This window comes from Bos grunniens, chromosome 1, assembly GCF_055505025.1.
Source record: "Bos grunniens cultivar Pamir isolate PY7600 chromosome 1, Bosgru_T2T1.0, whole genome shotgun sequence".
Classification (NCBI taxonomy): domain Eukaryota; kingdom Metazoa; phylum Chordata; class Mammalia; order Artiodactyla; family Bovidae; genus Bos; species Bos grunniens.
The window spans coordinates 45,393,691-45,421,022 of record NC_141165.1 but is presented as its reverse complement, the minus strand read 5'-3'; the positions used below and the strand labels follow the sequence as shown (position 1 = coordinate 45,421,022).

Sequence of the window (27,332 nt, the reverse complement as noted above, 5' to 3'; positions counted from 1 at the left end):
TACCATTTTTTCTAGATTCTAGATATATATGCTTTAATACACAATATTTGTTTTTCTCTGATTCCCTTCACTCTGAATAATAGGTTCTAGATTCATTCACCTAGAACTGAGTCGAATTTATTCTGTTTTATGGCCGAGTAATATTCCATTGTATATATGTACCACAAATTCTTTATCCATTCATCTGCCCTTTGACATAATTCTTAACTAGCAAAATAGTACTTCACTGGTAAATATCTGCCCTCACACCTTGCCCTTATGCATCTCTTCCATATGGCTGTTCCTGAGTTGTATACTTTATAATAAACTGGTAACAGTAACTAAAACACCTTTCTGAGTTCTGTAAGTCATTCTCATAAATCTTAGAAACTGAGTCACAGAAACCGACAAAGACTTTCTCCTTAGCTAAACAAACTCTAGGCAGGCTCTTTGGAGCCACTTTTTCTACTGGGTTCCATCCCTTGGCCTTGCCCTTAAGAATCCAGTTGTAGCAATAATTCTAAGTTGGTTTAACCAGAATTTCTATCCTTGACATCTACTCACCTTCGATGTCTGATAAAATTCCTCATCTACCACTATTCCCTGGGTGATATTTGATCACCTTGGCCTGCGTTTCAGGAAGAATCCTATTAGGTTGGGTTAGCCAAAATCCTCACTTCTGCCTGGTGTTTCTTCCATTGATTCCTACCTTGCTCTTTTGGCTGTAAATACCTACTTGTATTCAAAGTTGAATCAGTTCTATACTGAGTTCTCTTTTCCCCTTTTGTAGTAGTTAACTGATTAAAATCTGTTTTTAGTTTTAACCCACTTCCAGTTCTGATTATTCCTTGACAGAACTCCCAAATCTGTTAATAGGTCAGGTAGAGCTGGGGTAGTCTAAGCAACTCATTTGTGGCTGGCATCTGAAATAGGGGCAGCCTGTGGGCCTGAGTCTTGTGAAGTCTAATGCTAACTCCAGATGGTCAATGTCAGAACTGAATTGCATCATTGGAACACAGTTGGTGTCAGAGAATCAGAGATTTGGTGATGTCAGAAAAAAGACACTAGACCTGGTAATATTTTACTTTGTTCCATTACCACCATCACATACATTTAAGGCATAACAGATTTATAAATTTCATTGTTGCTTTCCTAAGGAGTAAGCCAGATAGTATTAGCAAAATGTTTTATCCCAATCAGTTATTAAATTAGTTTGATAATTTGGCAAAGGCTGAGCTTCTCCATTAACAAAGTTAGCTCTAAGACAAGTAGAAAATGGGAATGGAGTAATAGAAGAATCCCCACCCCTCCAAGAGAATATGCCTTTCTAAATCTCTATTACCCTGTTTCTTGCAATTATAACTACTCTCGCTTTCTCATCAGAAGAACTCTTCCTAGTATAGTAGAAAGACCATTAGACCAGGAGTCTAGAAAGTCTGTATTTCACACCTGGCAAGTTGTTTTTTTTTTTTAAACTTCGAGGATAATTACTTTACAATGTTGTATTAGTTTCAGTAAGCTGGTTGGAGGATCTTACGCAGGCCAATCAATATTGTTTCTGAGCCTTGGTTTCCTAATCTGTAAAAACGGGAGTTAATACCTACCTTCCTTATCTCACAGTGTCAGATTGAAGATTGATAGCGATGATGAATGTGAAAGCCCTTTGACAGAGATATTTGGAAGCACAGTAGTGTGAAAAATTAAAACATTTAAAGATATTGACTTCAAATTAATTTGTGCTAGCGGAATTTACCCAATCTAGCTGAATAGCAGTAGTGGATGTCACTTGCTAAGGGGCACGTATTTTTTGCCTCCTTTTGTTATATTGACATTCAACCAGTAAATTTTAGTTGGGCAAAATAGAAGCCACTGTTCTGTGACTTCTGCTCCTGGCAGGTGATTACCCATTTCCAGTTTAATTTTCTAAACTAGCTTGAAGCTACATGTGGATTTAACACAAAATAAATTTTAAAAAATTATCGTGTATCAAGAGGCATAAACCATAAGGAAAATATTAGTGTTCTGAAACTTTTATGTGTGGTCCAATATATCAAACATGATAAAATGAATGTCAGGTTCAAACTAGGAAAATACAATATACAAAAGAGAGAAATAGTGAATTTCCCTAGTGTAGAAAGTGCTGTACAGACTATTGGGGGGAGAAATGAATACTCGGTAGAAAAATGTACAAAACATAAAAAATTGTACAATGTCAATAACATTAAAAATGTTCATCCTTCACTAGTAATTAAAAAATGTGAAGTAAAACAAAGAGACCATTTTTCAACCATCAAATTAATAAAGGTTAAAATATAGTATGAAACATGGTATATGTATATTTCTGGTGAAGTTGGGAAATGATACAATCTTTTTGTAGGGTAGTTTTATTATTTATCAATTTTTACATAATATATAAAACTTTGACCAATCCATTTTACTTCTAATAATTCATCCTAAGGAAATAGTTGTGCATAGAAAAAAGTTATCAAGTTGTGCATTTCAGCATTTTTTAGCAGAGAGAAAAATTGGACATAATCTAAGTGTGCAGCAGGAGAGTCATTAGTCAAGAGTTTTGTACGGTTTTGAGTTTCGAAATGGGATTTTCACAGTGTAAAAAATCTGAGGCAATTTGACGATCCATATGGCAGTAATTCATTCATTTCTGATGGCATCAGATTGGTGTAGACACCAGTGTATTCAAATTTTACAGATTTACTCAGTTGTGAAATGAAATATCACTGCTGGCCACATATGCTGTCCAGGATTATGGGAATTCAAATATTGGCCTGTAGGCCAGACATTTTTATTTCACTTAAGCACTTTGAAAATTGAATTGATGACTTTGACAAGTCCAATTGCAGTTTGATTAGGACTTTCATCCTTAAAATACAATATGCTCAGAGAAATTCTCACTGCCTTTTATATCCATGAAGAAGTGCCAGTTAGGGAAGAAGCCAGTTGGCTGGATTTTCCCTTCCGTCACTTCCTTGCATCCACAGATCAATATCACACACATCCATTAGTCTGTGGTTCTAGAGTACAAGAGTTGGTTGAGACCCTTTTCCAGTTTTTCTATTTTTTTTTAATTTAAATATATATATATGCATATATATTTTTTTAAGTTCTACAGTGTTGTGTTGGTTTCTGCTATACAACAGTGCAGATCAGCCACAATTATAAATACATCCCCTCCCTCCCTAGACTCCCCCACTACCCCCATCCCATCCCTCCACGTCATCACAGAGCAGCAGAATGGGCTCTCCCTGTGCTACTCAGCAACCTCCCAGAAAGGGATAGTTCTAGCAGAGAAGAAAGGGACAAGCCATCCATCTTATACCTGATCGTGTATAATTGATGCTGCCCTCTTCATTCATCCCACTCTCTCCCCGCCGCACTGTGTCCACAAGTCCACGCTCCACATCTGCATCTCCATTCCTTCCCTTGGGCTGAATGTATTTTGTGTTTGATTCTTTTCAGAGTTTTGGTTTAGGAGTAAGAATCTTATTTCATTCCCTCCACCCTCCTCGACAGCCTTTCTTAGCGAGCCTCTACCTTTTTTTTAATCCTTTTGTTTCTTATGTATTGAAGAGTGAGGAAGAGAAGGCAGGAATATTGAAGCATCTTTATAGTTTGCAAATGCTTCTAGCTGTTAACCAAGAGCAAAGGCAGTGCCATAGATGAGTCAAAAGCAGATTTCTATTTATGTATGGCTTTTTATCTGAAATATGCATGTGGTTGGTTAATTCCAGGGGAATTTTCAGAACTTATGTGATCCCATGCTAGAAGGTCCTCTTCTTGTTGAACTTTATATGACACAGACCTATATATTATCCCTTTGTGGTGGTTCTAACAGTTGCTCATTTTGCTTTTTTTGTTTTTTCTGTTGAAATATACCCTTGATTTTTCTGACTCAATTATATAAGTGTCATTTTTGCCCTTTCCTTTCATTACCCTTTACTGAATCCAGACTGGTTTGGTGAGAGTCATGGTCATTCTAATATCACATCTCTTGTGGGAAATAATTATAAATTCTTCTCTGATAGAACTATCCCTTTCTGGTGTTAGTATTCCTTTATCTTTTATTTTTAAAGCATTCTCTTCATCATAAAAAGCATTCCATTAAGAGCCTTTCCCAAATCTATTTCATTTTTCTTAATCATTCACAATTAAAGCAGTTGAGAGACTGTTCAGAGTAATTGTGTCTTGTAATATTTTTTCTCTTGAATACAGTTCCCAAAAGACATTTTCTATGAAATAGCTTTGTGTTTAAATGCTTTGAAATTTGTACCTTAATTTTAGGATGAGTTAGAGTAGCCATTTTGGGGAGATAAACAGTTACCGCAGTTGTTTTTTTCAGTTGGAAACTGAACGACCGTTCATCTAGAGATGTTTCTCTGCTCCCTCCTGAAATTGCCAAAAAATATAGTAAAAAGACCCCTGCTCCCTGTAAAACCACAAGGACAAAGAGAATAGGAGAGGATATAGAAACAGCAATATCTTGAAACTTGTCTGATCTAAAGGAGACCCCAGAGCACTGAAACCCAAGCCCACTGAGCAAGAAACCAAAAAACATGTTCATTTGCCTGGAAGAACCCAAGAAAGCTCAAGAATGAAATTCACACAATACTCTGAAAACAGGAGAGGAGCATGGGTTGAAAGCACAAGCATTGGTTGGAAGTCTGATCCAGATGCTGCTAGGCCTCCAGATCCTCTCCCCTCCCTGTGGTAGCAGGGCAGCTGTCCCTTCTACACCCTGGCATGAAACTGAAAATAAAAACTGGAGAAGGGTGGACCAGAAGACTCTGGACTAAGTCATGCCAGGCACACCTGAGCGAGGGCCCTGAAACATAGGAGATGTGTCAGGCGGTTTTTAAAGATGGCTACAGTAGTTCCCGACTTCCCTGGTGGCTCAGATGGTAAAAGCATCTGCCTACAAAGCGGGAGACCCAGGTTCGATCCCTGGGTCGGGAAGATCCTCTGGAGAAGGAAATGGCAACCCACTCCAGTATTCTTGCCTGAGAAATCCCATAGATGGAGGAGCCTGGCAGGCTACAGTCTGTGGGGTTGCAAAGAGTCAGACATGACTGAGCAACTTCACAACAATAACAGTAGTTCCCATGTCCCTGTATGTATGTTGCTTTATGACATGACTTTGCTTCTCCTCCTGTCAAGAAGTGGAGTCTATTTTTCTGCCCCTTGAACCTGGCCTGACTTTGTGACTTGGATTGACTAGTGGATTGTGGCAGAATTGATGTACAAGGAATGTAGGTTTCAGAGTCTTGGCAGTTCCCTTCGTGTCCTGTTGCAGCTGTGAGACTATCATGTGGGGAAGCTGGGTACTTTCTCTGAGGAGGAGAGACCACATAAAGAGGCTCAGCCAACAGCAACCACAGTCATGTTGGTGAAGCCATTTTGGACTATATGACTGTAGTCTTGTGACTAGCTGCCTACTTTTACCTAGAAACCCCCAGGTGAAAACAGAATAATTGTGTTGCTGGACCCAGTCCCACTTACCATCCTACATAGTTGTGAACAAGTTAGTGGTGGTTGTTTTAAGTCTCTTAAGTTTTGGAAATGGATAAAGTACAAAGATTAAGTGAATATTTATGAGCTGAAATGTGAGAACCATAGCCCCTACTCTTCCAAGTAGGACACTGGAAAAATTTCCTTAGAGGAATATTACTAACTTTGGTAGGTTAAATAGTAGCTTGAAAAGATACGTCCAAGTCCTAACTCCCTGTATCTGTAAATGTGACCTTATTTGAAAGTAGGGTCTTTGCAGATGTACTAAAGGGTGTTGAGATGAAATTATCCTAAATTTTGTGTGTACTCTAAATCCAGTGATGAGTGTCCTTATAAGCAACAGAAAAGAAGACACAGACACATGGAAAGAAGAAGGTGGATGTGTGAAGATGGAAGCAGAGACTGTAGTTATGAAGCCTCAAGCCAGGGTTTGCCAGCAGCACAAGAAGCAAGGGGAGAGAAATGGAATGGATTCTCCCGCTGTGTCTCCAGCTCTAGGAAATAAACTCAAGGGGGAAAACCCCTCTAAAGATATTTACATCAGAAATTTCCTAAGAGTCCCACTGGAGAACTCTACAGTGAAGTTTATGAGTCACTAAGCTCTGCTCCAGAACACAGAGCTTTCAACCAATTTTTCCTTGCCTTAGTTTTAAATAGGTTTTTAAATAGTTGACTTAAAAAATGAGCTTTAAATAACCAGGGCTTACCACACGTTTGAGGAAATCCTCTGCTATAAAGAAAGAGACAAAGGCAAACAAGTAACTCAAGAAACTTAGAGGAAAGAGACAATGCAGGGGAAGGAAACTTTAGAAACTGACATTAATACATCAGAGTAATTAAAAAAGTTGCAGCCATGAAGAAAGAGCAAGGTGCTATGAGAAAAGAAGACTCAGAGGAAGAGAAGAGCAGGGAGGTACATTTGTTAGTTATCTTAGATAAAGTTGAGAAAATTTCCCCAAAAAGGAGAACAAACAGCAAAGAAACAGATAAATGAGAAGAAAATTATTTGATTAATCCTGAAGATCAGCTATCTGAATGATAGGAGTTACAGAAAAAGATGTGATAGAAGGGAGAATATTTATCAAACAAGTAACAAAAGATTATTAGCACCAAAAGGTAGGGGTGTCTAAACTGTTGGCATCCACTGAGTGCCAAGCACAGTGAATATAGAAAGATCCACGTAGAAACAAATCACAATGAAATTGTGCAATGCTAAGGTTAAAATGCGATGGCGCCCCACTCCAGTACTCTTGCCTGGAAAGTCCCATGGATGGAGGAGCCTGGTAGGCTGCAGTCCATGGGGTCTCTAAGAGTCGGACACAACTGAGCGACTCCACTTGCGCTTTTCACTTTCATGCACTGGAGAAGGAAATGGCAACCCACTCCAGTGTTCTTGCCTGGGGAATCCCAGGGACGGGAGACTCTGGTGGGCTGCCATCTCTGGGGTTGCACAGAGGCGGACACAACTGAAGTGACTTAGCAGCAGCAGCAAGGTTAAAATGAACCCCTAAAAGCTTGCATAAAAGGGGGAAAAATCCCTTACCAAATTAACAAACAAAAATAGGTCCTGTGGAAAGAATTGGAATCAGAATGGCTTCAGACTTCTCAACAGCAATTCTGCAAGCCAAAAAAAAAAAAAACATTAAGCAATGATTTCTGACCTAGGATTTTCTGCCTGGTTAATTTGTCAACCAAATGTGTACACAGAATAAAAAAACAGATAACACAGAAAAATATGTACAAGAAATAATTTACTTTTCAAGTGCTCTTCAATAAGAATGACACAATGAAGTTAGGACAAAAAGCTGAGTGAAGTTCTAGAACACAACCAGCCTGGAAGAAGGAGGACCTTTATAGAGAAGAAAATGAAATTCATGGATTACCTGTTGCCTTGATGTGGAAAATAATACCGAGATACCATTAGAGTCACTGGGAAAAATTTGTGATAGGAACATTGTAAATTAAACAGATGAGTGGGAATTTCAGCAATTAAATCAGAAAAAAATTCTATACGAGCAGAAGCACAGGAGGATGGATGGAGAAACTATGAATATGTTACTTTGGTAAAAATAAAGGGAAGAGAGTTTAGCCATGTTGAAATTCTTTGAAAATTATGTTATGATTTTGTGTTTGGGGAATCATTCCAATCTGGAATTATCAAAGAAGTCAAATGAATGGATTTGAAAGTTACAAAAATTTCAAAAGTTAAGTTAAAATGCGGGAATTTCAGCTATACTAAAAAAAAAACTCACTTTGGAAAGTATTTCAATTTCTCAGTAGAAATAAAGAAAAACTCCCAGACAATAGATATAACATAAGAAAAAAAGCTTTGGACTTGAATTCAGAAAGTTGAAATTTGAACCTTTGTTCTGCCTTTTAATGACTGTATGATTGATTGTGATAGGTAACCATTCTTTGTGTCCATTTTCCTACTTACAAGATGAAGATAAAAATACTAAGTTTATAAGAACTATAAAGATTATGGATGTAAGGACTTTTAATAAACTGCACAGCATTGATTACATTATGAATGTGTTATCAAGTTTTCCTCAAGTTCTTTTTCACACCATTTGCCTTATATAGAATAAACAATCGTCAGTGTTAAAAGACAGTGAGGAGCTCAGATATTGATAGCAAACAAGACTTTCAAGTGAACTCCGTGGGAAAGAGGGAGAAAATGTTCCTATTCTGTCTTATCAGTCATGTCAAATAGAACACAAAACAATGGGGGAAGGACACTAAAGAGTATTAACGTACATTGAACCTTCATTCATAAAGTAAAATCCCAATATAACTTTCCAAGTGAGGTCTGGAAAACTTTCCAAGTGCAGGATTTTGCTCTTGGGAGGTTAATTAAATGAAAGGAAGGCTGGAGGAAGGATGGGAACTGGTTTGCTTACATTTCCATTCTCATTGTTATGAGGTTTTACTGTATTTCAATGAGTTAATCCTTAATACTTGTATTTTCGGTTAGCTCTCATTAATTTTTATATGGTGCTCAGAAAATTGTGGGCTTTCTAGAATGCCTACTGATATTTTCACTAATTTAATGATACTTTTCAAATATGATTTTTGTTAGCACATTCTTTGTGTTTTGAGCTGGTAACATGTTCTCATGGGCAATTAACTCCATCCTAGGATGCCAGGATTTTTTTTCTTGTTGTTTGTTTGAATTTTGTTTTTAGATCTCACAGGCTCCTGGTAGACTGAGGCTAGTGCAAGGCCCTGATGTCTCTGAACAAATGGCCTCATAAACCAAATAATTGCAATGTAAGCTCAGTCTTCCAATGGAACATACAATTTTTTTTTATCAATTTCTTTCTGTTTTGTGAGAAATTATCTTTTAAACTGCATGTGATAAGTCTCTAGCTTATAACAGATGAATCAATGAGTTAATCAAAAGCCACACTGGCTCAATCAAGTTACTCACAGGTAGCATGATATCATGTATTTATGTATTTTGGGGTGATGTCTGCTAAGGAGGCCTCTGCATGCAGTAAAGACTGTAAAATTTATGCAAAGAATGCAGCTAGCCTTAGGGGAACAAAGCATTCTGTGCTCCTTCAAACATGCAAAAATGGTTGCACTGTAGAGCTTTTTCTTTCCCTGCAAAAATTTAAGTGATATTAAATAGATGGTTTGAATTTAGAGTTCACTAGAACATAAGTATTGCACCTAAGAGGTAATGAAATTTTTGAAAATATCATAGAAATATAAAATACTGGCTCCCAATTTATCTTCTATTGTTATTCGTTAGTATATTTAAATATTGTTGTTCAACTGTGGGACTGAATGAATTTTTGATCAAAATATCACATCCTTTGTTAATACTAAAGAGATTATTCTCAGAGTTTGCTTTTCCTAGTAACACACTAAGCATGTAATTTACTTGCAGCAAAGTGAAGGTGGCTCAGTCCTATCTGACTCTTTGCAACCCCATGGACTATACAGTCCATGGAATTCTCCAGATCAAAATACTGAGTGGGTAGCTTTTCCCTTCTCAAGGGGACCTTCCCGACCCAGGAATCAAACCGAGGTCTCCTGCAGGTGGATTCTTTACCAACTGAGCTATCAGGGAGCAAACTTCAGACTAACTCAGTACTGTTAGCATATACAGCTTTTTTGGGTACCATACATTTTTCTTAGAATTATTAATCTATTTAATCCTCACAGCTACCTTATAAGGTAGCCACAGAGAATGTGAGTGACTTATGTAAGAACACACTGTTACATGTGTTCTTAAGTAAGGCAGTTTATTTGAATATTAAGAGCACACGCTATATGTTAATATGAGACAGTTGATTTGAATATAAGCACTCTCATTCCAGAGTTCTCACCTACCTTTTTATTTTCTTTTGCTAACCTTTATGTTCTTGAATCACTATGGCAGATTGCTCCCATGAATTGGTGGAAGGATCTGTAGATATATACACACAGGTAGATTTACCTAGAACATTATGCTTTGGTAGGGAGTCATTTTCTTTTTACATACAATTTATGATTAGCCAACTTCAGTGTTTGTATGGAAGGCATTACTTTTGCTAGCTACTGGCTTATAGTGGGAGAAGGCAATGGCACCCCACTCCAGTACTCTTGCCTGGAAAATCCCATGGACGGAGGAGCCTGGTGGGCTGCAGTTCATGGGGTCGCTAAGAGTCAGACACGACTGAGCGACTTCACTTTCACTTTTCACTTTCATGCATTGGAGTAGGAAATGGCAACCCACTCCAGTGTTCTTGCCTGGAGAATCCCAGGGACGGGGGAGCCTGGTGGGCTGTCATCTCTGGGGTCGCACAGAGTCGGACACGACTGAAGCGACTTAGCAGCAGCAGACTTATAGTGAGTGGATTTTCAGTCATGCATTTGCACTGATTATTGACTTGGTTTTATTAATCTTATTGCTTCATGGAGATCAACAGTTGAATGACTATTTTCACTGATTAAATCTGAAAGATGCAGAGGAATACTGAGTTCATAATCATTTTCCAAAGATTAAGTAGTTATGACACAAGTAACGTCAAACACTGCTCATTTCACCATTTTGCATTGTATCAAGAACGCTTAAAAAATCAACATGCCTTTTTAGCATGGAGGAAAATATCTCATGAAATTGCAAGTATTCTACTATTGTTCTGTTTTGTTTAGATGACAAATGTGACAACAGACTATTGTATTGACATCATAAGGAAATTTGAAGTTTCTGAAGAAAATAAGGTGAAAAATGTCCTTGGCATAGAAGGTAAAATGATTAATATTCTTAATTTCTCATTTCTCCATTCAGTATTGTTAAGTTACCTTCTAGCAAAATTTTTAGGAAAAGAAATCGGGAGATATCCTTGGAATTACAGATGATTCAAACAAAATCCACAACACACACATAATTTCCTACAAATCAGATGTCATGATTTTGGTGTTTCTCTTACTTTTGCAATGACAATATCATTTTCCCCTCTGAGCAAGTCAGCTTGATACCACTATGTATAATATATGCCAAGAAATATTTTGACTTTTCTTAAGTGCCTAATTTTTAGAAACAGTCTCAACCTAAGGAAGGAGAATTTGGTCTTAAATAAACATGTTTCTTTTAAAATGTTGGCAACTCATTTGTTTTACTTAGTTGGTAGTGGTAGAGAGGTTGTAGGAACTGAAAATTTTGTTAATGACTATCTCATTTTATAGTTGAAGAAAGTGAGGCTTAAAGAAATTAAGTAATTTGCTCATGGTTCTATACTCAGAATCTAGCTCCTAGGTTTTTGCATATGAATGAAATGGTATGTTATATAGCTGCATGTATTTGTAAGTTCCATATATTTAAAATATATAGGGAAATGAACTGTAGCCTGCTACCCAAAAGAGAACAGGTCCTAGGCAGAACACATAATCTTAATTAAAAAAAACCACGGGCACCCCCCCACTGCCCACAAGAGCATCCGAAGCCATGGTTTATCTCACCAGTTTTGATTGTTGGCCTCCTATTCCCCAAACAGGCTCAGTGTAGACAAGGGGGTTTTGACACTGTAGGTTTACTTCCGGGGACAGAGGCTAATTAAAATGAAGAGAAATGATTTAATGTTTATATGTTTAAAAGCTATTTTAAAAACAATGAAAGAAGATAAACTAATTTGGACCTTTCTTTACCAATAAATGAATTACTTCCTTGGTGTAGGGCCTTAAGAGATGGAATTAAACATGCTTTCTAAGTTATGGCCATAACCATGAAGATGAACATAAAGAAATTCTCCAGTTTCCCAGGATATCTACTGGTGGTTTTACCACAGGATTTTTGAAGAGCTGAAATGGTTTACCCTAGTGATCATTTAAGTACTTTTAGGACATTTACATATTTGTTGTATTAATGAATGCCTCTCCTACCCAGAAACTTATGTTTTTGAAAAACTTAGAAAAACTGATAGGGTTTTCTGCATAATCTTACAGCACTTTATCACTTTTATCAAATGTGCTAGCCATTAGCAGCATCTTCCCAAACCAGCTTCATAGTCAAATAATCATACCCTGATTTTAGGCTATGCCTAATTCCTGACCTTTACCTCCACTATGACACAGACAATACTGTTTTTCAAATCAGCTTAACAACCTATCAGATTGCTGTTGATCAGTATATCACTTTGGATAAATACGGCTTTAACACTGCATCAGCCACCTGGTAGGTCACACTGCATACTCACAGCTGGAGCTCAGAAGTTACTGAATAGCGATGCAATAAGCCTCTCACTCCCCCAATCAAAATTCTTAAAAAGTCTGTTTTTCTTTAGGTTACATTTAAACTGCTACTCCCCAAAGTCACACTGCAGTTTTTGACACTATTTGACCTGGGCAATCCCCCTATTGCCTCAGTATTCCCTGCAAAGGTTGTCCTGAAGGTAAATAAGATAAGCACTCTGGACAAACTTTGATCTCTTTTGTACTTCTTGGAGTCGGGTAAGTATATAGGCTTTATTTACTAATTTATTTTGAAGATTTTTGTTTTTTTTTTGATGTGGACCATTTTTTTAATCCTCTGTTGAATTTGTTACAGTACTGTTTCTGTTTTATATTTTGGTTTTTTGGCCTTAAGGCCAGTGGGATCTTAATTCCCCAACCAGGGATTGAACCCACACCTTCTGCCCTGGAAGGCAGTCTTAACCACTGGACCGGCAGGGAAGTCCTTGGCTTCGAAGCTATAACACTTCCCTTTCTTTTCCAAAGGCTTCACGAACTTCATGCGTAGTCCTGCTTGTGACATCTTTAACCCCCTGCATCATGAAGTGTACCAGGACATGGATCAGCCCCTGTGCAACTACTACATTGCTTCCTCCCACAACACATACCTGACTGGGGACCAGCTCCTGTCTCAGTCCAAAGTGGACATGTATGCGCGGGTGCTGCAGGAGGGCTGTCGCTGTGTGGAAGGTGCGTGCCTTGTCTGAGCGCCAGTGTGTGTCAATGAATATGTCCTTTAGTTAATAAAGTCTAGTGGAAATAATGGAGACCTAAAAAATGTACTCATACTAATCAAAACCATGTTTCCACTTATTATAAAGTGATTCTTCTTCTTTCTTTTTTTTTAAAGAGTGAGCAGGACCTGGTCATTGCCTGTGATCTTTCTTTTTAAAAAACATTTATTTATTTGGACATGTGGGATCTTCCAGTTATAGTATGCAGGGTCCTTTTTCAGTTGTGGTGTGCAGAATCTAGTTCCTTGACTGGGGATTGAACCCAGGCCTTCTGCATTGGCAGTCCAGAGTCTTAGCCACTGGACCACCAGGGAAAAACCCGTCTGTAAAGTTATTCTTAATTCATAATCCTGTCTCCCCCTTACAGATCAAGCAGGGAGAGAGATATGTACTAGCAGTTGGGAGGCACACCTTCAGGTGCTGAAAAATTGTGATGAACATGGAAGTTTTTTGATTAAATGATGGTAAAAACAGTTTAGAATAACTGTTTATTTTTAAGATACTTAATGATGTGTCAATCAGCCAACACTTATTAAATTTCTAGGAGGTTCTTGGGGGTGAGGACACAGATGTGAGACATAGTTTCTGTCTTTAAGTAGCTCACAGTCTAATAGAAGAAGTGGACACTAAAAACAATAATACGGTGTGAGAATTCGACCAGTTGATGCATATGTGGTAGAAAGGGGGTACAGAGAGTGAAGGGGTGTGGTAAAATGAGATAAGTCAGTCAGGGAAAATAGATGGGTCTGCGAGAAAGAGTTTTGAGTGCTGTGATAAGGAGCTTCAGGTTTAGCTTTTGGTAATAAGCATCCAGTGAATTGTTTTAATACCTACAGTGATATGGTCACACTTGCAGTTTAGAAAGATTGCTTGGGCAGCAGTGTAGGAAGAAAATTTTTTTTTAATGATATATGTTTGTAGAGGGGTAAGAGAGGTGAAACTGGGGCAAGGAGAATGGTGGGAAAGCTACTGAAATGATTCAAAGGAAGGATTATAGAAGATTAGATTATGAAAGCTTAGACTAAGTGAGAACGAGGTTTATATGGATATTAAAGAAGTAAACTTGCAGGACCTAGCAAGAAAAGTGAAGGAAGTAAGGCAAGCAGGGGAGAGCTGGAAGGAGTGATGGAGCCATCATCTCCTCTGGGGCCCGAAAGGAAGAGCGTGGATGAGTTCAGCTGTCCCTGGGTTGGGTTTATAGTAAGTCTGTAACGTTTATGTAGACATTCCTATCAGTCAGTTAAATAACAATAGAAGGATCCAGACAAGATAAAGATTCCACAATTCTGAGTTTTCTATGTGGTAGTGTACGAGATCACTTACAGAGACCTTCATGTGTAAGTGTAGGTGAAAATGTACAAGTCCCACTTAGGGGACTGCAGTCTCTCAAATATCTCCCTCCCCAAACCTGCATCAACAAATTCCTCCTCTGTGGTTTGGTGTGAAGTTTTCACTGTTGCAATAGTCTACGACTGGACGGTGAAAGTCAGTTTCTGGAAGGTTTTATTGAGAAGAAGAAGTGTATTTATCTGGGAGACTTGGTCAGCTTTGTACGTACTCAGCTTCCTGTTTGAAACTATGGTGGTCACCTTGGCTTTTAATGTACTGGGAAGGAACAGGGAATTCACCATGATTTCATCCCCTTTTGTGGGCTAGATTCTGGTTAATTGCTTTCCATACATTCTCATTTAGTTCTTACAGCACTAAGGAAGATGGAGTGATCTCCTTAAGAAGAGGGGTAGGGTTGATGACTCAAGGTGCCATAGCTGGAAAGGTTGGAAGCTGGTATTTCAACTCAAGCTGTCTGACTGCACCACTTTGCTTCTCCAGGAAGCCTGTGTGGTCTTTGGAGGAACAAGCATTGAATGACATGACCAGCCCAAGGTGAGGTCAAATGCAGGCCATCTGGTCACATAAGGAAGGCCAGAAAACATAATGCAAAGCACAGAGGGGAGGTTGGCTTTAATAGGAGGCATTTCCTTGGCATCTAAATATCTACATGTTTCTAAAGACTTTAGAACTTGATAACCTGATCTTTCATGCTCTCTTGACAATTTGTCAGCCCTGTAATATGAAGATCTTAGCTTACACTTCAATCTTGGGTCCGGAGGCACCAATCTATAGACACCCAGCAGTGCTTTATCTACCTTGGTTCCGGATGAAGTTGTTTTTATTGTTAAGCAGCTGTGGCTAGGATTTAAGGAACTTGATTTATAGAATGTAGCAGGTGGTGGATTAAAAACTGCAGGCCCACAGATAATTTTCTGAAGCAGCTCTTGGCAAGTATAGTACTTAGAGAAGGAGAGTAATGCTTCTGGACAGTTTCTTCATGGTACTGTGACCTGAAGAATCTCTCCACTTTCAAGCATCTGTGTGGTTAATATTGTGTTTTCCATCTCTATTAGTTCAGTTGCAGCAATATCCTTGGTCAGGGTGTATATCGTGACTTGAGGAACACTAATCAGTCTTGTTTTTGATGAAGTGGGTTTGTCAACAAATCACATAGACAACATTTTTTTTTTCTTTTTTACATGGCCTTTCATTTCCCTTAATTTTCAGCCCTAGTTGCTTAATAAATATGGATGTTCTGTCCAGGGGATTTTCACTCTCATTATGGAACTGGTGTTGCATTGCCATTATAATCGGTTTACAGCTTTCCCTGTTATCTCTGGGAGCGCTATCAGGGTGGAACATTTCTAAGTTCCACTGTGAAAAGCTGTCATGTTAACCTCTCAGCTGGTCCTCAGATCTGACCAACTCTTTGTCAGGGTGCTTTCAGGGGCCTCTATTGTGTGGTCTGATTGAAAAAAATGGACTTGGCTATTTCGTGGCTAGGAAATTGGTTAGAGGATTTCTACTTTGCCAATGTTCTTGTCACAGCACTAGCTCTTACAAGAGGTCTTCATGGCCATTTGAACTCAGCTACTGATGCTGAGGCTGAAACTCCAATACTTTGGCCACCTCATGCGAAGAGCTGGCTCATTGGAAAAGACCCTGATGCCGGAAGGGACTGGGGGCAGGAGGAGAAGGGGACGACGGAGGATGAAATGGCTGAATGGCATCACCGACTTGATGCACATGAATTTGGGTGAACTCCGGGTGTTGGTGATGGATAGGGAGGCCTGGTGTGCTGTAATTCATGGGGTCGCAAAGAGTCGGACACAACTGAGTGACTGAACCGAACTGAACTAAACTGATCGATGCTAGTCATTCACATGCCAGCACCATTTGGGAGTGTTGTTTTCCTCATTTAACAGACAAGTGATAAAATAGACATAAAAAGTGAATATTAGGAGACCATCCTCAACTATGCACATTCTTCTTATTATAAATGTTAGCAAAAGAACACCTTCTTTCATGTGTTAGCAAAAGAATACCACATGACTAATGTGGTTACTCATGAAGAGATATTTTTTTGGGTATATGATAATCAAGTTAGTGTGGCATTGCCTACTACTTTGCATTCTTTTTCAAAAGAAAGTAACTCATTTATAAGGAGCCCTGTTATGCCCTTTTTCTTCTAAGATGGGATATAAATTGGGGTATATTGTTAAGTTACATACTTTTGAAACATCTGTTTATTTTTTTCATGTCTGTATTCAAACAAAGAATATAAAATACATGTCAAAAGATGGATGGAGCTTCTCTTCTGAGAAGATACCTTCTTATATTTGACTTCATTCAGGCCCAAAGACAACCCTGGTGGCTTAGTGGTAAAGAATCTACCTGCCCACACAGGAGACGTAGGATCGATCCCTGGGTTGGGAAGATCCCCTGAGAAGGAAATGGCAACCCACTCCAATATTCTTACCTGGGAAATCCCATGAACAGAGGAGCCTGGAGGGCCACAGACCATGGGGTGGCAAAGAGTTGGACATAACTGAGTGACTAATGCTTTTGCTTTCAGGTTCTTGTTGGTATTTGAATTTGTGACTCCCTATCATAAGGAAGGGCAACATCACGAGAGCTGGCAAGGTTATCTGTGGGGGATCCTTGTTTAGGATCCAAATTCTTAATTAAGGATTTGACCCTTGATTGGGACTGAAATGAACAAAGTGAAGGAGGACATGTCAGTTGACCTTAAATGAAAGAAGCAAAGACATGGAAGTAGGATTGTATGTGAGGAAGCTTGCGTAACTGGAAGAAGTCTGGTAGTTTTGTTGTTAGGAGAAAAAAATGTTTGACTTGTTAAACAGAAGCTAGGATACTAATTAACTAGTTTTTCAATCCTAGTGCCTTAAAACAAGTGAAGTTTATTTTTTATGTGAAGTCCAAAATAGCTGTTCCTAATGGGGGAGTCTTTCTGGCAGTGATTTAGGGATGCAGGCTCTTTCCCTCAGCATCTGTGCCCTCTTCAGCACAACTTCCAAATCACAGCAGAAGAGGGAGCATGAATGACTGTGTAAGGCAGGCTTTCATAGGCCAGACGTGGAGGTGGTGCATCACTTCTACCCACATTTCAGCAGCGTGTCCTACTGCAAGGGAAGCTGAGAATTGTAGTCCAGCTCTGAACCAGGGCCAGAGAGAAGACAACCTTAGCTGAATGGCAAGTCTCTAGCACCAGAGATAGGGAGGGACCTTGGAGTTAAGCAGGCAGCAGCTTCCATAGACTTTATTTATAAATTTAACATATATCTACTGAGTACATAATATGTACTGGATGCTATGTTATGCACTGAATATGCTTCAAAGCAAAGTAGTGACATGGAGAAAGCAGTGTTTGGAGAAATTAGTCTGGTAGTGGAGTGTAAAACAAGGGAAGACAAACTCTGAGTCAGGGAGGATGGTGAGGAAGCTTTTGTGTTTCTTCAGCGGGGGGCCAGTGAGTTTGTCCATATACATAACAGTATCAATAGTATCAATAACAATAATGATTACTATGTGCCATGCAGGATTATAATCATCTTCACAGGTACTTATTTATGAATCACTCAGACTTACAATTCAAGCCTTGTTCTTAGTTTTCCTTTTATGGATGGGGAAACAATACTTTAAATTATTAAATCATTTGTCCATGTTCACATAACTCTTAGCAGGGCCTAAAGATTTGAACTTCAGAAGTCAATGCTGTTTTACAACTACTGTAGAATTAATAAAATGGAAATAAATCTAATGAAAACATAATGAGTTTAAGTGAACAATAATGAAAAGGACTGGTTTTGATTTGAGAGGGTCATTGAGACTTCATAAAAGAACAGTAAAGTGAAAGAAGTAAAATTAGAGAAATAATCTGATAAGAAATATCACTATCCTCAAGCATACTCAGTTGGATTTAGATCAATTTCTTTTTTTTTTAAAAACTTATTTTGTACGAGAATATAGCTGATTAACAATGTTATGATAGTTTCAGGTTAACAGCGAAGGGGTCCAGCTATACATACCCATATATCCATTCTTCCCTAAACTCCGCTCCCAACCAGTCTGCCGCATAATGTTGACCAGAGTGCCCTGTGCTATACAGTAGGTCCTTATGGGTTATCCATTTTAAATATAGCAGTGTGTATATGTCCATCCCAAACTCCCTAACCATCCCTTCTCCCCATCCTCCTCCCCGCTACCCCGGCAACCATAAGTCCATTCTCTGAGTCTCTTGGATTTAGATCAATTCTAATGAGAGTTCTTGGTAAATGCTAAGCTGATTGTATGACCTCCTTGTTAACTATAAGCATTCACAGTAACTCATTTATAATCTTTAATTCCTTATCCTGATAAATATGCCAGAACACTCATTGTGGTCTGACATCTTTGTCATGATCATCCTAGTGTATAATCTCAAACAACAAACTTAATACGTGTCTGGTATTTCCAGAAATATTGGGAAATACCAGAAATTTTGAGTTGTTGATGTGATGTTCTTTTTCTGGCAGTTGACTGTTGGGATGGCCCGGACGGAGAGCCAGTGGTGCACCACGGTTACACGCTCACTTCAAAGATCCTCTTCAGAGATGTTGTGGAGACCATCAACAAGCATGCCTTTGTGAAGAACGAGTAAGTCAAGCACAGCGGGGAATCAGGCTCAGCTGGCACACGGGACGCTGACTGCTGTAACTTGGCCACCAAACCACATGCTTCCTTGGAGGCCACATCTCCCTTTCTCCTGCCGCAGTTCTCTCCCTCCTTCCCAACAAAACACTGAACAAATAGCATGGGCCCCACAACCATGCTTTCTTGTGCTCTCTTCATTCCTTACCCCATTCTCTCTCAAATGCTGCCTCCTTGAAGCCTATTCTTCCAAAGAGTGACCTCAAAATTTCTAAACCCAGGGTTTACAGTGTCCATAAAGTTTAGAAATGCAGATTACTGTACACAATAAATAGCTTATCAGTATTGTTCAGTTCAGTTACTCAGTCGTATCTGACTCTTTGCGACCCCATGAACCCCAGCACGCCAGGCCTCCCTGTCCATCACCAACTCCCAGAGTTTACCCAAACTTATGTCCATTTAGTTGGTGATGCCATCCAACCAGCTCATTCTCTGTCATCCCCTTCTCCTCCCGCCCTCAATCTTTCCCAGCATCAGGGTCTTTTCAAATGAGTCAGCTCTTCGCATCAGGTGGCCAAAGTATTGGAGTTTCAGCTTCAATATCAGTCCTTCCAATGAACACCCAGGACTGATCTTCTTTAGGACGGACTGGTTGGATCTCCTTACAGTCCAAGGGACTTTCAAGAGTCTTCTCCAACACCAGAGTTGAAGCATCAATTCTCTGGCACTCAGCTTTCTTTATAGTCTAACTCTTACATCCATACATCAGTATTGTATGCCAATACAATAAAATAATAATGTCTTGATTTCCAGACTTGTTGGATTTCCTATACATACTGCAGTGTCTGGAATCTGTATGTCACTTGACCCCTCCTTGGCATTGGATGACATTGGTGAACATTTTCTCCTTAATACTTGCTTTTGGCGGGGCGGGGCGGGGCGGGGGCGGGGCGGCGGTGGTCTTCTGTTAAAACACTCTCTCCTCTATTGCTGCCATTGCTTCTCATTCTCTTTCTTTAGCCTATGGTCTTCCAGGCCACTTTCTCACTCCTTTAATAGTCACTATTTCCGGGACTTCTCTGATGGTCCAGTGGTTAAGACTCTGTACTTCCAATGCAGGGGATGCATGTTGGATCCCTGGTTGGGGAACTAAGATCCCACATGCCAAGTGGAGTAGTCACCAAACAAAGAAAAAAGTCGTCATTTCCCAACGTGTCTTTGGTCTACTTCTTGGTTATTTGCCAATTTATATCGAGAATGTTCTTCCTAAGTTTCAGAGATATATTGAAAAATTCTTAGTACAGATTCATCTGAGTATCTCATAGGTACCTGAAAACCAACAAATTTCATTGTTTATTCAGACATTTACTTAGCTATTTAATGGTGCCTACTGTAAGCCAGGCATACTGTAATAGGTGTAAGGAGCCACAGCACTGAACAAGGATAAAACTCCTGCCAGCACGGGGTCTCCATCCCGAACTGAACTCAGCTTCTCATTCTGCCAAGCTTCCTCTTAGTTAGGAAGGTAGCACTGCTTACCAATGATTTTATAGGAATTGGGAGTTACTCTTGATTCAGCCAGTCTCGTCAGTGCTACTTGCTAAATCATCTTTTGACTCCATTGCCTTCTCTTCATTTTCACTTCTCTTTGGTTCATCCTCCACACTGGAGTAGTATCTTTCTTTCTGAAAATATAAGCTGATGTTGTAATTCTTCTTAAAGTCCTTCAAAGGCTCCCTGTTGTACAGAGTCATGCCTTCTGTGCCGGCCTCTTCTTGCTCTTCCATGTCACCTTCTACCATTGCTCCACAGGGACTTCGGCTTCTGCCATCACTGACAGTTTCCGAAGTCCCTAGGCATCCCCTTGCCTTCACAGCCTCCCCCCAACCCCTGCACCAACCCCCTCTCCTGTGCCCTTCTCTCTATCTGATAGTCATCCTCATTATTCCACCCCCCTAATTCTTGCTCATCCTAGCAGACTGCTTAGGCATTGTCCCTTTGGCAAACTTACCCATGCCACAATTTATTTAAATGCTCCTTTTCACTGTCCTTAGCACTCTGAGCATATTTCTGCCATATCATACAGCACTTTCTTGCAATTGTTGGTGACTTGCCTCCTTTTATGTCTTTAGGATCATGAGCTCATTGAAAATATGTGGCTATGTCTTATTCTTTAAAAAAAAAAACAAAAAAACTTTTCTTTTTTGGCGGGGGAGGGAGTGCTGTTTATGACTTGTGGGATCTCAGTTCCCTGACCAGGGTGTGAACGAGAAAGGAAGGAACCTGGGGAACCACAGTAAAAGCCCAGAATCCTAATCCTAACCACTAGGCCACTGGGAAACTCCCCTGTATTCATTCTGTAGTGCCTGCAATATACCAGATATTCAATAAATGACTTCTGCATTAAAAAGAGGCAAGTTAAAATTAACAGTTGCATAAAGTTAGTCTTATAGACCTTGCTGCTGCTGCTGCTGCTAAGTCACTTCAGTCGTGTCCGACTCTGTGCGACTCCATAGACGGCAGCCCGCCAGGCTCCCCCGTCCCTGGGATTCTCCAGGCAAGAACACTGGAGTGGGTTGCCATTTCCTTCTCCAATGCATGAAAGTGAAACGTGAAAGTAGTGGCCTTTAAAATTTCTAATGTTTGGTCTTCTCATTAATTAAATATGAAGTTAAAATGCTGTTCTGATAAGAGACACTTGCTGCATAGCAGGTTTGGATTCTGGTGTCTTCTACATGGAAGAATCTCGAGGACTCAATTATGATGGATCAATTTACCCTGATTGCTCCTCAACTTAGCCAGGTTGCTGAAGGATTTGCCCCTGAAATAGAGCCTTGAGAAGACCTGCTATCTATGTACTCTGGTGACGACCATGCTAACTTCAAGTTTGGAAGAAAACTTAGGAAAAAAGGACTTCAAATGAAAGTAGTCAATAAAGTTGTTAACACCTTTTATTTATTTTTTTTTAATTTTATTTTATTTTTAAACTTTACAATATTGTATTAGTTTTGCCAAATATCAAAATGAATCCGCCACAGGTATACCTGTGTTCCCCATCCTGAACCCTCCTCCCTCCTCCCTCCCCATACCCTCCCTCTGGATCGTCCCAGTGCACCAGCCCCAAGCATCCAGTATCGTGCATTAAGCCTGGACTGGCGACTCGTTTCATACATGATATTATACATGTTTCAATGCCATTCTCCCAATTCTCCCTACCCTCTCCCTCTCCCACAGAGTCCATAAGACTGATCTATACATCAGTGTCTCTTTTGCTGTCTCGTACACGGGGTTATTGTTACCATCTTTCTAAATTCCATATATATGCATTAGTATACTGTATTGGTGTTTTTCTTTCTGGCTTACTTCACTCTGTATAATAGGTTCCAGTTTCATCCACCTCATTAGAACTGATTCAAATATATTCTTTTTAATGGCTGAGTAATACTCCATTGTGTATATGTACCACAGCTTTCTTATCCATTCATCTGCTGATGGGCATCTGGGTTGCTTCCATGTCCTGGCTATTATAAACAGTGCTGCAATGAACACTGGGGTACACGTGTCTCTTTCCCTTCTGGTTTCCTCAGTGTGTATGCCCAGCAGTGGGATTGCTGGATCATAAGGCAGTTCTATTTCCAGTTTTTTAAGGAATCTCCACACTGTTCTCCATAGTGGCTGTACTAGTTTGCATTCCCACCAACAGTGTAAGAGAGTTCCCTTTTAAAAGTTCAGTCATTTTCCTTGAGTTTTAGTTGCATCTTTATACCAGGGTTTCTCAAGCCTTGGCACTACTGACATTTTGGGCCAGATTATTCTTTGTTATGGGAACTGCCTTGTGCATTGTGGGACAATGAGTACATTCGTGACTGTACTCCCTGAACACCAGTAGCAGTCCCCTCTCACAACATTGTGACCACCACAAATGTCTTCAGATATTGACAGATGTCCCTTTGGGAGGGGTACTACACAGCCACCCCCACCCCTGTTGAGAACCAGTGCTTTATACACCAAGCATCATTAGACACTAATAGACACAGACTTTTTGTAAACAGATTGATAATTTTAAAATTCACTGCTAGAATTCCCTGATGTGATTTCACAGACAACTCAGGGTTGCTAGTTTGTTGTTTTTTTCTCTTTCTAACACACTGGGTGAAACCCATGTGAGGACACAAGAGTAAACAAATTATAGTCAGGTAATCAAACCAACCTCAGCCACAAAGGTTCATCTCTTATATTACCTCTGGCATGAGATTTACTAATGAGGATAGAATGTAATTTCAGAAGGTCACAGCCTATATTGTGGAGCTTGTGCTTGTCATATAAGCCCAGAAATAAAACTTTTTCTCCACATAGACATACTAGGTAATTTAAATATTGGTTTGTATGTTATGAAAAAAATCTATTGCCTATTACTTCAGAAGATATATGATGGAAAACTAGGGGAAAAAATAAGCCTGAGTTTGTTTTTCCAAGGAAAAAACAAAATCAAAAGAGGAGTAAGGTCATGTAATCATTCCTGGTTCCTCAGGCTGTCTGTGATAATGACTTCACTGGGGCCCCACATCTCTGCACAGAAACCTGAGTGCCGGAGGAGAATGCCTGCCTTTTTTTTCCTTTCTGAAAGTAAAGACTAGTATATAATTCTGTACAAATGACTTTGAAATGCCTGATATAGGACACTATAAAACACAAATTCCTTTATGTTATTTTATCCTCAATAGTAATTTTCAAGCTGGGTACTAAATATGTATTTTTAGAGTAAATATATGCATTTAATGATAGTGGTCTCCTAGATGTTTCTAGAATTTGAATGAATAAGACAAAATTACATTATGAGTGTTCTTTCTGTATGTTTCTTATCTCTCAAAATTTTCTCTTTCATTTTTTCTTGTAAAAGAGACATAATGTATGTACCATGTGTGTGCATATATATGTGTGAGGGAGAGAGATGCAAAATATTAGACTAAGTCATCCCCTGTGGATTGGTATTGAGTTTACCCATTATGCCTGGTAAGGTATATTTGGCCAGAGGAGTTTTTTAAAAAATGTGTCTCTCATTGTTTTCATTTTAGAAGCATTTTAATCATCACCTCTTTAACAAATACTGTCACCAGGCTTGTAAGAACATAGTGAACACGGAATGATTTTCAAAAGTCCCTGTGAGTTGCTGTGGTCGATGCCTTTACAATGTGCTGCTGTTTTCTCAGGTTTCCAGTCATCCTGTCCATTGAGAATCACTGCAGTATCCAGCAGCAAAGGAAAATTGCTCAGTACCTGAAAGGAATATTCCAAGACAAACTCGACCTGTCATCTATAGACACAGGAGAGACCAAGCAGCTTCCAAGCCCTCAAAGTTTGAAAGGCAAAATCCTAGTGAAGGTAAGTACCTCAGAAATGAAATAAAAAGCACTCATGACCTACTAAGCCCTTCCTCTCTCAAAGACTAAAAATGGGTTTATCAAGAGAATAATAAAGTCAATAATAGAGTCAAGAGTGAAGGTTTGTCTAGACTTGTGCATGCACCTTGTTCCAATTTATTCATAGTCATACCTTTAGAAAAAGCTGATTACTGACTGAACATGTATTTTTGGGGCTGTTTTTATGAAGCAAGAACATCAATACTGTGAGCCAAATGTTGAATGTTTTAGTCAGTGGTGGTTCATACTGGAGAGAAGCCTGTGTACAGGAGACAAACCTTACACGAGAGGAGAGGCTCCTTCTGTCCATATCCAGAAGCATTTCTTTCAGATCCTTTTCTCCCATTTCAAGCTCCAATAACTGTCTGTCAAAAAAAGTCTTCATGGTTGATCAGCCTGGGTTATGTAAGTGAGAAGAGCTGGCTTCAAAGTGGAGCACAGGCATAGACATAACGCCCCATAGGATTCGTGTGTGCGCGGAGGAGCAGTAGGCAAATAGAATGACATTTCATGAACAGATCTTCTCAGAGAGGAAACCTACTACCTGAAATGAATATTATTAATACAAGGAATAGCCGGGAAGACAGCTTTCTTGAGATTTCAGATTGCTGATATGATTCACTTAATCCCCAGTTAATTTTGTGTATTTGGACTAAAAACATTTTGGATAGTTGTATTGTTTTGAAACTGAAAACCTAAGGAAAAGCAGTAGAATATTGATATTTAAATGGAGTTATATTTTACTTTAAAAGGTGTGTACAAAAACCAAATAGCACAGTGGAGGCCTAGGAAAGTCAGACAGTGTAATTTCATAGCGAGACTAGAATTGGGGTGTTAAGAGAGGACAGCAAATGGAAAAGTTGTATTCATCTTTGAAATTTGTCAAAACCTGTTTTTCTATCAGTTAAATGAGAATTATAGGCTGAATCCATCAAAGAGATGTCGTTGGGCATGTGTATGTGTGAAAGCATTTTGAATAAAAGCTCCAATTATATAATGCAAGAAATGATGTTAAGGTCAGTGTTCCTGAAATCTTGCTAAAGTAAACTCTTGTGGTGAAAACTGGGCTAGAAAGTTGGATTAGAAAGCTCAGTGTCACCTTTATAATCTTGTAAATGTTTTCATGTCTTTAGCCGAGCAGTCAGAAGAATAAATACCAAATGAGTCCATTTGGACAGTGGAACCTAAGAAATATTTGATATAAACTCACTGAGTTCCCTTCTATATAACTCGGCTTTGGGTTGTTGGGCACCAACTGTCTGAAGGTTGATGGGCACCAGGATGAATCAAAGCCAAAAGACCTAAGACACTTATTGGAAAGAGTGGCAGTGATGTGGGCTGTGGGTATTTCAAAACAGCTGTGGTCAATTTGCTGGTAGTAACCGTCTCCAAACTTTAAGGAGACTTCCTAGATCTGTGGGGGCAGAAAACTCCCATTTGAAGCAACAACAGGGGAACTGATTTTCCTAAGTTCCTTTAGCATCTGAGCAATCTTTAGCATTGCTTAGATGCTAAGATCCTTTAGCATCTCTGATCCCAAAGGCAGTATTTGAATGACTGCTTACTACTTTGGAGATGGACAAGTCATTAATTATTATAACTATATACACATGCCTTCCCATATATTTAAAACATACCAATATACTTGCCTGGAGAATCCCTTGGACAGAGAAGCCAGGCAGGCTACAGTCCATAAGATTGCACAGAGTTGGACATGGCTGAAGTGACTTAGCATGCATGCATGCACAATACACACACACACATATATGCACACATAAACACACACATATATGTGCACACACATACACACAGATATACACAGTAGTCTCTCAGTATCCATAGGGGATTATTTCAAAATCTGTGATGCTCAAGTCCCTCATATGAATGGTCTGGTAGAGTTGGACCTTTGCATCTGTGGATTCCGTTGACCCTTAGATATGGAGGGCCAGCTGTGTGTGTGTGTGTGTGTGTGTGTGTGTGTGTGTGTGTGTGTATCTCCTGAAAAGTAAATGAAAGTTTGCTTTTGAACAAAAATAGTAACAAACTTAGTAATTTTTCCACAGGCTTACAGATGAAAGAAACCTTATCTAGCCCAAGCATTTTACTTCTGTAGAGATATCACAGAGTTGTTAACCACTCTCCTAGGGCCATGCTGCTAGACGCTAAGAGATGGCTATGGTTCCAGTTTCTAGAAATATTTCCATAGACTATGGAGAAATCAATCTAATTCTTGAGTGCAACTCCTGCATGAAATAGTATGTATGTCAGAGGGGGACTTTTAGGTCATTTTTTTGTTTATAACAAACCCCTGTTAAGTTCAGAAAATTCTACCTTGCATGTGTGCTCAGTTGCTTAGTCGTGTCCAGCTCTTTGCGACCCTTTGGACTCTAGCCCACCAAGCTCCTCTGTCCATGGGATTATCCCAGCAAGAATACCTTAGTTTATTCTATAATTTTCCTTGTGAGTAGCACTGTTCATGAGAGGCATTAAGAAATAATGTTCTGTTCTATTGCTTTTCTTCCTATCTGCCTGGAAAACATATCTTTCAAGGACCAGGAACATTAAAAAAGCTAGCAGAAAATATGGCCCTCCTGTCTTTTAATGAGATAGTAAAAGGAGTGAAAACAAGGATGCCTTGTGAATACTCTGAGATGGCAACTTTCCTTACCCTGCACCCACTGCCTCATTTAAGTGAAAGGACTTTGAAGTCTTAGTGCTGCTGCCAGGCCTGCCCATCACGACTGCTCATGGTGGTTACATTTTCCTTTCTTTCTTGTGGTATCAGAACCATGTGCAACACTCCAGAATTGCTCTTGCTTATTTGGTATCACCTCACACCAGTCAGAATGCCCATCAACAGATAAAGAAGTGATGGTACATATATACAATGGAATATTACTCAGCCATAAAAAGAAACAAATTTGAATTAGCTCTAGTGAGGTGGGTGAACTTAGAGTCTATTATCCGGAGGGAA

General features: G+C 39.3%; 1 protein-coding gene and 1 non-coding gene across 2 annotated transcripts in view; one reads left to right on the top strand and one right to left on the bottom strand.

Annotated features, from left to right (window-relative positions):
* Positions 1-27,332, top strand: part of PLCH1 (phospholipase C eta 1) — a 252,287-nt gene that overhangs the window by 158,606 nt on the left and 66,349 nt on the right. Inside the window, exons 11-14 of the mRNA XM_086391373.1 lie at positions 10,648-10,741; positions 12,709-12,912; positions 18,824-18,944; positions 24,149-24,320. Coding sequence (XP_086247499.1) covers positions 10,648-10,741; positions 12,709-12,912; positions 18,824-18,944; positions 24,149-24,320 — 591 coding nt within the window. The remainder of the gene's footprint in view (positions 1-10,647; positions 10,742-12,708; positions 12,913-18,823; positions 18,945-24,148; positions 24,321-27,332) is intronic.
* Positions 13,198-13,270, bottom strand: TRNAG-GCC (transfer RNA glycine (anticodon GCC)). The gene has a single exon. It is a non-coding gene; the product is annotated as a tRNA-Gly (tRNA).